This window comes from Rutilus rutilus (assembly GCF_951802725.1).
Source record: "Rutilus rutilus genome assembly, chromosome: 14".
Classification (NCBI taxonomy): Eukaryota; Metazoa; Chordata; class Actinopteri; order Cypriniformes; family Leuciscidae; genus Rutilus; species Rutilus rutilus.
This window is the reverse complement of record NC_140219.1, coordinates 34,237,991-34,248,894: the sequence shown is the minus strand read 5'-3', so window position 1 is coordinate 34,248,894 and position 10,904 is coordinate 34,237,991. Positions and strand designations below refer to the sequence as shown.

The 10,904-nt window shown below is 36.2% G+C and overlaps 2 protein-coding genes across 2 annotated transcripts; one reads left to right on the top strand and one right to left on the bottom strand.

Annotated features, from left to right (window-relative positions):
- Window positions 1–3,017: 3,017 nt before the first annotated feature.
- LOC311303335 (uncharacterized protein) lies at window positions 3,018–5,999 on the top strand (the record flags this gene model as incomplete). Its single annotated transcript, XM_084429761.1, has 7 exons — window positions 3,018–3,182; window positions 3,333–3,408; window positions 3,491–3,750; window positions 4,124–4,195; window positions 4,306–4,379; window positions 4,600–4,769; window positions 5,914–5,999. The coding sequence occupies 7 exons, from the start codon at window positions 3,018–3,020 to the stop codon at window positions 5,997–5,999; spliced, it is 903 nt and encodes a 300-aa protein (XP_084285887.1).
- A 1,703-nt stretch (window positions 6,000–7,702) lies between these two features.
- Window positions 7,703–9,880, bottom strand: LOC311303334 (uncharacterized protein; the record flags this gene model as incomplete). The annotated part of the gene is made up of 6 exons (XM_084429760.1): window positions 7,703–8,273; window positions 8,340–8,607; window positions 8,883–8,993; window positions 9,137–9,228; window positions 9,453–9,498; window positions 9,579–9,880. The coding sequence occupies 6 exons, from the start codon at window positions 9,878–9,880 to the stop codon at window positions 8,058–8,060; spliced, it is 1,035 nt and encodes a 344-aa protein (XP_084285886.1). The 3' UTR covers window positions 7,703–8,057.
- Between the last annotated feature and the right edge of the window lie 1,024 nt (window positions 9,881–10,904).

Here is a 10,904-nt window from a genome sequence, read left to right as displayed (position 1 = left end):
GCAAAGCTTTAAAATAAAAAAAATAAAAATGTTTCAAGATGGTGCCGTTTTCTCAGGTTTGGTCTATAAAGTTTTCTGCTTCTGCATATTAGAGTCAACTGGATAAATGATTGTGTAATAATTTTGTTTGTGTTGCTGTGAGGTTTTGTGTGAGGAAACTTGGAGTAACTACAGCATTAAACCAGAGGAAGGGACGTGATTTCTTCAACAGTGATGTTTGGTGTGTGGAGTATGGATGTGTTATTGAGTCCGGTTTTCAATATTTAATCAATATCCATACAACACACGTTTTCATTTATATTTCACTTTACATAAATAGAGCTTTTAGTATGAAGGTAAAACAGTAGCAAAACTCGAGAGCTTGCTAATTTGAATGTGAGAACTTGTAAAATTAATATTTGTATTTGTAAGTTGAAATTTATACTTGCAGCTCTGATGTGAAAAGCTGCATCTATCGATTTGCACACACAGACAATACTCAGAACACCCGTGTTTTGAATTCGAAGTTGCAGATTAATAGTTACAAATGTGTAAAGTGTCATTTACATAAACAAAATGACAGGCACAATTGTGTACTACACATTTATCTTTGTGCTTTAGTTCAGTTTCGTTGTACAACCACAAGTCGGCACTCACAACCTCTCATATCTGGCAGTACAACTTCAAATCCTAGCGCTTTGACTTTTGCTACTCTTTTTGCGATATTCTGTAGCAAAACTCACTCGTGCACTTGTAAATGCAGACTTGAGAGAGCAGAGTCGGGGGCGGGGCTGGGGTCAGAATGAAGTAATATTATTGGTCGATGCCTCACCAATGAACAACGCAAGCCACAATGCAAACATTTGTATGCATATGTATCAGCTATTTTTTAAAACGCTTGGAAAATATTTTTATGAAATATCATTAGTTTTACTGGTTTTTATATATCAGTAAAAGCGCAGCAATGCCGTTTAATTGGTTGGAGCCATATGGGACGTTTTTTGCGCCATGACGTCACTACACAGAGCAGCTCGCGCCGTTTTGGTGGTGTTGGTCATAGACATCGTGGTGGTCGATCGATTGCGATGGCGGCATCAAACAATCCGAGAGTAAGTTTTTATTTTTTATATATTTTTTTATACATTCAGTATTGTTAAAGACTGTTATATATAACTGCAAAGTTAAAATTTATAAGTGCCTTCTCATGTATTTTTTGTTAATTAAATTGTTTAATAAATGTGCATGGTACAATAATTGCCTAAATGTTTATAATGTTTATGAAAATGACAGTTTTTACAATGCATTAAGCATGTTTTTTAAGCTAACATGAAAGATTCTGAAAAATAAGAAAAATATCTGCATTTTTATAATCAGTGTACACATCCCACCATGGGTACTGATTAAAAAACAAACAAGACAAGATACTTTGTGACCAACCTTTTTGTAATAGAATCATTACACTGTACTATTCATGTGGGGTGGGTCACTTCTTGCTAATAATTAAATTATTATTATTATTATTGTTGTTGTTGTTGTTGCATTTAATGTGAATGCACTTATGTTTTCTTTTTACAGGAGCAGAATTCAGAAATAGAAAGTGCTGTAAGGAATCTGCTTAGCTGCATACAAAAGCATAGCAACCCTCAAGCACAGGGGAATTCCAACAGTTCTCCCACTGTGGCACCTCAACCTGGTACCAGTGCTTCCTTTGGGGTTGGCCAGGCTGTCAGTAGGCCAAACACAGTTCAACATGAAATGCAAAGGTAAGGAATTGTATACCCAAAGCCCCCTTCGTAGTCAAGTGTTCATATTTATATACTTTTTTTTTTAATTATGGGGAAAAAATTAAAAAAAATTATATATTTGTTCTATTGCATGCAAGGTTGCAGATTCAGTAATGTCTTTTTATTTCTGTTGGTAAGCAATCTGTTGGTGTGATGTGGTCAAGATGTAAGCTAGTAAGCACTAGTTTCAGGAAAGAACCCCATTATGGCCCATCCATGATCTGTCATTAAAAGACAAATTCAGTGTTTGCAAACAGTGTTTTTTTTAATGGGCAGAGCCTCTCTGGTGGCAGAATAGTATTAGTCTATGGAAGAAATGAAATAAGAAAATATATAAAAAAGGGTAATTTGACTTTAAATTTAAAAATTCTAACTATTTGCGCAATTACAAGATTTTATCTGACAATTCTGAAAAGGAAAAACTACTCATCATTCTCTCTTTTGCACTTAGCTCAGAATCATGAATTTATATCCCATGCTACTTTTTTTTAATCCCATATTTCTAAATTTACAAACTCACTAGGTTATACAGAGAAAAAAAACAGAATTGTGAGAAAAAGTAGGTAAATGTTACATAAATTGATATAGGTTTAAATAATAATACATCCTGTAACTGTAGGGCTAATACAATATGTCCCCTATGAACTGCATATGTAAATATTATGTAGACCTATTATTATATAAAAGTAGAGTATTCATAGCAGGTTTCATCCATAGTATGTCTGTTTAAACGTCTGCATTTAGCTTCAAATGGCCTCTTTGATGATGATATTTTTTAAAGATTATTTGCATTCTGATTCTGATATCCAAAGGCACAGCAATACATTTTCTCTTATTCCATGGATTTTACTTGTTTTCCTTCACTTGTTACCATTGTTTTTCTGACACCACAATGTGCACACAGCTGCAAGAGATGTAACTATGATGTTTACTCCAAATTGGTCTATACAGCCTTAAGCAAGGCTCATAAATCCAGGTAGCTAAAGGGGAATTGTACCACTGATTAGTGAACTAAGAGTTGTTTTGGTTAAAGGTGTCCATTAATTGTCAATTCAAATATTTGTGCATTTTATGTTGTGTTTAATATTAGTTTACATTGAATGTTTGATTGTCTCCTATTTTAGTCACACTGCAAATGGTCTGTTCCTGCAAGTGTTAATTTAATAATAACTTTACGTATTTACACATATTTTGTTGTTTTATTAAAGAGCTTTTCCAGCAATTTACAATGGAGGCCGTAAACGAATGAAGAAAATGGCACCTGAACCTGCGAGAGTTACATCTGTAAGGTTTTTAGAGCTCCAGTTTTGCTTGATTTCAAAAAACTCCCAAAAGACTCCCAAAGATGAAATAGTCCTCTTACAAGCAGGCCTAGGCAGAAGAACTGTAAATATTCCAGATGATGCTGATCATACTGAGGTGAGCCATGGTGCAAAACTTCATGTTTAAATATGTTTTTGGAAACATAAAAGATATTAAGCTTTTGTTCGTACATTTTTACATTGTGTACATGTAAATGTTTTCGTTGTTGTTGCATTAATACTTACATCTATGCCTTTTAATATCCAGATAACCAAAGTACTCTTTCAGGAGTACCCAAAGTTGCAAAATTTAAGGGGTGGTTGGCTTCTCCAAAAAGCCTCAGGTAAGTTTATGAAACCAAATGCATTTTCATGTTTAATCCTTTTACCAGTATTGTTATTGTTTTTTATGTGTATGTTTAAAAGGGGGCAGTGGACAAAGGAAAACTACTTCTCTGCCCCAAGGTTCCCAGGGCTACACAGCAAAAATATTGAAAGCCTCCTCTAACAATGGGAAGAATGTCATCTATATCGTCCCCCTCCAAGAAGAAATTGATTTAACCCCGTTGCCATATGATGCACCTGAATTTCAGAACATGCCCAAAAACATCTGCATGACCTGTGGTACATCAGTCCCATTACAGTTGCTGCCATGTCACCTTGAGGATTGTCAGAGTAATAATACTGTAAGTTATTTTTCAGTATCATTCGCAAAAACTGATAAAGTATATATGTATACAATAAACAGATCTAAAGTGTCTTTAGAGTCCACTACAAGAGGTTAGTTATCTATTTTATGTCCAAGGGTCAGGTGTATTGTTCGGTTTCTTGAGCTATTTAGGTTATTACTGAATATCTGAATAGATGGTGGGCTCAGCTGCTACCTTCAGTCACACTTATTTCATGGATTTTTTTTTTTTTTTTTTTATATAGCCATCTATTATTTTTTTTACGTATATCTATTATTTGGCCTTTGCCGTAGTTTTAATGATCCTTCTTTTTATATTGAATATAAATAGAATCTGATTTTTTTTGGTTTTGTTTTGTTTTGTTTTCCAGGTAGAATCTGAATCTGAAAAAGAAAATGAAGAGGCCCAAGGACTGAGCAATGATTCAGATGTAATTTGTCTGGTAAGAGGTTATCTACGTTGAAAGTGAGGTCAAGACAAAACATAAAGTTGCAGTCCGTAACAGTTATGTACACCTGTCTGATGTCATATTGAGTCTCTCTCATTCTTTAGGATGCCTGCCCGATATGTGGTGAAGAATTTCCTGCAGAAGTGATGCCTTATCATGCAAGCACATGTGGAGAAAGGTACTGTAGACATTATAGGTGTGTAGGGAGAGGATGGTTTTTTTCTGTCCACAGCAAATATGAAATAGATCTACTGCTATATCTAGAAAAGAGAAAAATTATGAAAGTTAATGGTTTGAAGAAAATTGGTGAATTCTGTTATTCAGGTATTCTGTTGTTTAGGTTTAAAACTTTCCTTAAAGCCTACATGGGCAATGGATGATTATGTATTTTGTTGTAGCTTCCCTGAAAGTTTTACCTCGATTATGGTTGGACATTCTGCTGATGAAAGTGCATCAACACCATCCCAAAGCAGTAGCACACAACAAAGCACTACTCTCCATCTTGATCCTAATCATTTAACACCGGGAGCATCTGTTTCAGCTGAAAGTCTACCTTCAGTGTGTGATGGTATGGATTTTGTGTTTTATTTTCTCATAATGTAAAAAGTTGATGTAAAAGTTCTCTCCATGATACTATACCATGAAATTATTTTTTGGGGGGCTGCAGATTGGAAATTGATTGAGGTTCCAGAAAGGGCAGCAAAACTCTACAGGCGGTATGCACTTCGACAAAAAGAAGATGAGCCCCCATTGAAAATAAGAATCGATATCAGAGAAGACATGGAGGACCAGGAAGGGAGAATAATAAATTTTTACAAGGTCCCCAAAATTGATTGGGCTAGACCTCTCCAATGCCGACTGGAAGGTACTGTTACAGTAATACTAATGTTTAAAATGCTTAATAACAGACTGTCATTTATGCCATACACTATATTGCTTTAATTATTGATACCTTTTATGATATACCTTGTTTACCTGTAATACATCTTAAAGTTTACTATTTTTTAGGGGATGTTGCCACTGGGGATGGTGTTCAACGCCATTTTCTAAGCATGGCAATGCACAAGCTGCAGAATGGTTTCCTCTTTAATGCAGGTTAGTTGTTTGAAGGAATATCATCATGGACCTTATCTATGCAACAACTTTAAAGAGCAAGTTTGCCACAAAATGTCTCATGTTATACTCACCCTTATGTTGTTCAAAACCTGTATGGCTGTCTTTCTCCATGATTTTAGGACAGTTTTGGATAGTTTAAATGTTGGTTCTTTCTACTGAATTGTCAATCAGAAGGAACGATCAATTTAAAGCCACAGTATCTTTCTGGAGCCATTGTATAGAAAACAACATATACGATTCTGACAAATATCTTCTTTTGTGATCTGCAAAGGACAGCCATACAGGTTTAGAAAAAAATATTTTTATAAAAAGATGTCTCAGTTACTATTTTGTAAACATTGTGTGTGATCTTTTTTATTAATAGACAGTGTCATTTTTTCTCAAAAAAGTTTTGGCCTTTTCTGCTTTACCAACAGGAAATGGAAGAGGCACTGCATTATTTGAAGGCCAGGCAGACCACCTTATTCCATCTACTTCCCAAGTCCTTTTGCAGAGCGACTTGTTTGTGATGGCAGGCAGGATTATTGGCCATTCTTTCCTCCATGGTGGGCCTTCATTAGCAGGTGTGAGCCCAGCCATTATACATGTGTTAGTAGGTGGCTCCCCACAGACAGCAACCATCACAATTGAAGATGTGGCTGACATTGACATCAGGGAGACAATACAGATGGTAAGTCGGTAGATGCCAAATTGATAGAGGTAAATGAGTTTGTATATTTCATTGTATTCTTTCACTATTTATAAAGCTTGCTGCAGGTGATTCAAAGAATGATTTTACTGAGGATGAGAAGGCAACGATTAACCATCTGGCAATATCCTGGGACCTTCCAGCGTTGACAACAACAAACCGCACTTGGCTCTTACATAATCTTCTTCAGCATGCAGTAAGTGATTTTTTTTTCTCCTCATGCAAGGGTTCAGCAGTCTAGCAGTAAGTTAGAATTGTATGTGTTTATATGAAAAACTGTAAAAACAGAAAGCAAAACAAACCACAATAATCCATTAACACAAATTTTGTTTCCTAATTACATTAATGTTCAGTCAAATGGGATTCATCAAATGATTGTCATAATCAGGTGCTGACACGAACTTGGCGACAAGTAAAACAGATCAGAGAAGGTTTGAAAGACACCAAGGTATGGCAGTTACTGGAGGCCCGACCGGATGTGTCATCTGTGGTTTTTCCAAGCCAGTCAATGGCTGAATGCAGTACACAGGTGATTTATTCAATTATACTACCCCACATTAATTATCAGAATGTTAATTCCAGTGTAGATTCATACATTTAAAGTATGCCCTTATTGAATACTAAAATTATAATTAGGTTCTCTTAAACAACATCATCTGGCCCATGGCAGAAGAAGAAGAGGAGGATAATGCACCCCCATTTACCACCCAATGCAGAATTTCAGGGTACCTAAGGCAGTTTGTGGAAACTGGTATGTTGTGTTGTACTTTCCTGATAGCAAAACTGGCCATTAAACTGCCTGGTGCTGATACAAATCCATATACAAACCTTTTCTTTATGTTATTGATTAATATTTTACAGATCTTAACACTAACTTGCATATATATTGTAAAATTAGTGTTTTGATAGTTTATCTTGTTCACTATTTGTCTGCTCCATTTTAGCTGATCAATGTAAATTGAAGCAGCTGGTCAAATTCTGGGTGGCCTGGGAGTTGCCCATGAAGGACATGCAGGTGAAGGTGGTACAGGCAGAACACCCTACATCCTCTACCTGTTTTTGCATTCTCCGTCTTCCAGCTCATTACACAACCTATGACCAGTTCAAAAAACACCTGGAAAGCTGTATTGCCACTAGTGACGTTGGTTTTGGCCTTGTATAAAATTACATGAACTTCTTTCAGTTGCAAATCTTAAAGGGTTAGTTCACCCAAAAATGAAAATTATGTCATTAATGACTCACCCTCATGTCGTTCCAAGCCCGTAAGACCTCCGTTCATCTTCGGAACACAGTTTAAGATATTTTAGATTTAGTCTGAGAGCTTTCTGTCACTCCATTGAAAGTCAATGGACGACATACTGTCCATGTCCAGAAAGGCAATACAGACATCATCAAAGTAGTCCATGTGACATCAGTGGCTCAATCTTAAGTTTATCAAGCGACGAGAATACTTTTATTTGGCATAAAGTCGTTATTTTTGTTTACTTTTTGCGCACAAAAAGTATTCTCGTCGCTTGATAAACTTAAGATTGAGCCACTTTCTGGACATGGACAGTATGTCGTCCATTGACTTTCAATGGAGTGACAGAAAGCTCTCGGACTAAATCTAAAATATCTTAAACTGTGTTCCGAAGATGAACGGAGGTCTTACGGGCTTGGAACGACATGAGCGTGAGTCATTAATGACATAATTTTCATTTTGGGGTGAACTAACCCTTTAAATGGTTATTTCAGGCATTGTTATGTTTCTGTTTTACTTAAAATGTTGAAATTGTTCAAAGGAACTGTTTTAGATATGTAATATTAAATGACTCAAACTTGTTTACATTGTGTTAAAGTGATACTTTTAATTGTTCTGTCATTTACTAGTTCAGCATTTATACTTCAGAGCGCTTTTTTGAGGCAGCTTCAGTTGCAGTAAGACAAAAGACTGCTTAAAATGAATACATTTATTGTCTGATACAGTTCAAGAAAAATAAAATATCAAGACAGACTTGTTCTTTGTGTGTTTTTTCTTGTTGTTTTATCTCAATTACTGATACTTCAACTTTCTTACATGTAGCCAATGCTATGCATGTACTGCAGTGTAGCAATGTAAACATCTGCCCCGAAATTTTCTGATGGCTGTACTGGGTCCACAGCAGCCTTTAGTTCATTAAGTTCCTCTGAACTCAGTGGACATTCAATTTCAGGAACCTGGATGGCAGAACTTGTGTCACTGGGGATAAGACCGCTGCTTTCCCAGTCTATTTGTGGAATCTGTAGAATCTAAGAAATTATAAATTAGCATAAAAAAATAAAAAAAAGATAAAAATAAATAGACCACATGCCTACCTCATCACACTCTTCAGAATGGTACTGCTGCCCCAGTTGCCACAGCTGATTAGGAGAGAGGTTGCCCTCTGATGAAAGAGGGTGGTTGTCCCATCCATCTCTAAATATATTGAGATGGGCTTGGAGCCGTGGGATGAAGGCATAGTGACAGCAGAAGATGTGAAGACTACTGGACAGATCAAGATGCCCATTCTCTTCCAGTTGGTGCAGAACGTGGTAAAAGTGGGAGGTAACCGCAGTGAACACATCCCGCCACAATCGCTCAATTCTGTTTTAAAGGAGTGAGGGGAAAAAATGTTTCAACATGGTCAGCTCTATAACAGAAGCCCAGGTAAATTATCTTATAATCTTTATGAGAGGAAGACTGCAACTTAAAGTTTTAATGAATACTATTTTCAAATAATAATTTGATAACACAACAATGTGGCATAATTGCAAAAACTGATCACTGTGTGTATTTCTATTGACCCTAAAAAGTCATAGTATACACTCTAAATGAACAGTGCACAAGAGTTAAATATATCATATAATATTAAAATTTACCTTTGATTATGAACACTTTTACCCGCAATGAAGCTACCTCTCCCTGTTCCCCGGACAGAGAACATAAGGCAGGCCACATCTACGTTCTCCCCTCCATGATCGCCCCGAACCCTGGCAAAAAATGTTGATTACAAATAATGTGTCAGCATACAATGTTTACATAACCTTCCATGGTTATATGTATTTATGTTTACATCAGCTCAGTACTTTAAACCTATATTCCACTTATTTCATACAAAAAAGTCAAGTTTTACCTCAGTGGAAATCCAAACTTCTGAACTGCCTCACGGAAGAAAGACAGTGTTGTAGAAGCCAGATTGTTGTTTGACACACCAAGATACATTATCTACATTAATAAACATGTTTTTAAAAAACATCATACCTGTTTTCCATTTTCATTTACATTGTTAGAAAGTATTATGACAAGTACAAAAAATTGTTGCGTAAAAGGCAAGTTATTTCAATTATTCTTTTGTTGGTATGTGTTTTAAGAAGTTTATGAATCAAAATAACCACCATTCACTAATTCATCACTCTTCTAGTTCAATTAAGCAGTCTCTTTATCTTTACCTTCCTGGAGAAGCCATCAATACCTCCAAATATCACGATGTTATACCTTGAAAAAGTAAATTTCTGTCACAAATACTGAATTGCACAAACAGTATATAATAAATACAATTTTTATGTTTAACTTACCGTATCAGCTTGTGGTTTGTGTCAATGTGCATCAGGGACTTTGGGCTGGGGACAGAGTATGTCCTCCTAACCACACATCCTAACTGTGACATCCTGAACACAATGCTTGCAGTGTCAACTCGATGCATCGAAGAGCGAACTCTGTCCCATTGTACCCGATGACCTTGTGCTCTCAGCAGACCCATCATCATTCTGTAACCCGCATCCGGATTGCTTGTGTGGATTGTTGCCACGAGTGAATCTAGCTCTGCATCTGTTATGTTGCTGTAGGTTGCCTTCACAGACAATCCCCATTCCACCATGCGTCTATGAATTGTGAACTTGGACACCCCTAGCAACCTTGCAATACATGCCACAGGTAATCCTAAAGTAATTAGTTTGGATACAGAGTCCTTAGAAATTACAATCCGTGGACGACCATTGTTTCCTTTCTCCTGGGAAACCATGACGTGTGCATCCATGTTAGTGCTGTTTGCAACCATCTGGTGTACGTGATAAAGTGCATCATACAGTTCATGTGGAATGGGTACCTGATTTGAGATGGCACTAAAAATGACCAGCTCCTGAGAACATGTAAATTCCAAGAAGTCAAGGTCAAGAGGAACACGTTCCAGCCAAAGTGACAGACGGGTATAAAGCCGTTGTAATAAATGGTTCAAGAACAGTTCCTGAAAGATAATAATATTAATATATTAATTGAAACAATTACATTACAGTTATTTTACATTTCAATAATATTTAAGTTATACATACATTTTAACTATACATCTAAAAGTATTTGTATTATTAAGCTGTAGTATTTTGAACAGGTAAAGGCATGGATGTCCCTTTTAAAAACAGCATATGCTGGCTAGGTAGATTTGGAAGTATGATTTAAACTGGTAATGTGCTGGTCCTGAGCAGGAGCTAGTTGCTTAGGGCCATCTTAGGACCAGCACATGGCCAGTTTAAAACAGCTAAGGACCAGCACATGAGCATCCTAAACCATCTTATGACCAGCACATTACCAGCGTAAACCAGGTTTCAAAACCTACCTAACCAACATATGCAGGTTTTTTTTTTTTTTTTTTTTTTTTGTCAACAGGTGTGGTAGCTAGTAAAAGGATAAACACATCGCGGCACTTTGGAATAACGTTACTCAATTATGATGTGTAATAAACAGGCTACTGTACAGTAAATCGGCCATTTATGTGATAACACCTTGAGGTAAAATTTGACTTTGTAGCTAAAAACCTTGTCGATGTACATTGTATATTGAATATTTTATATTATCAGAGAAAACGCCTAGAATGATGAATTATGTTGAGCATTTAGAACTGTCTGTGG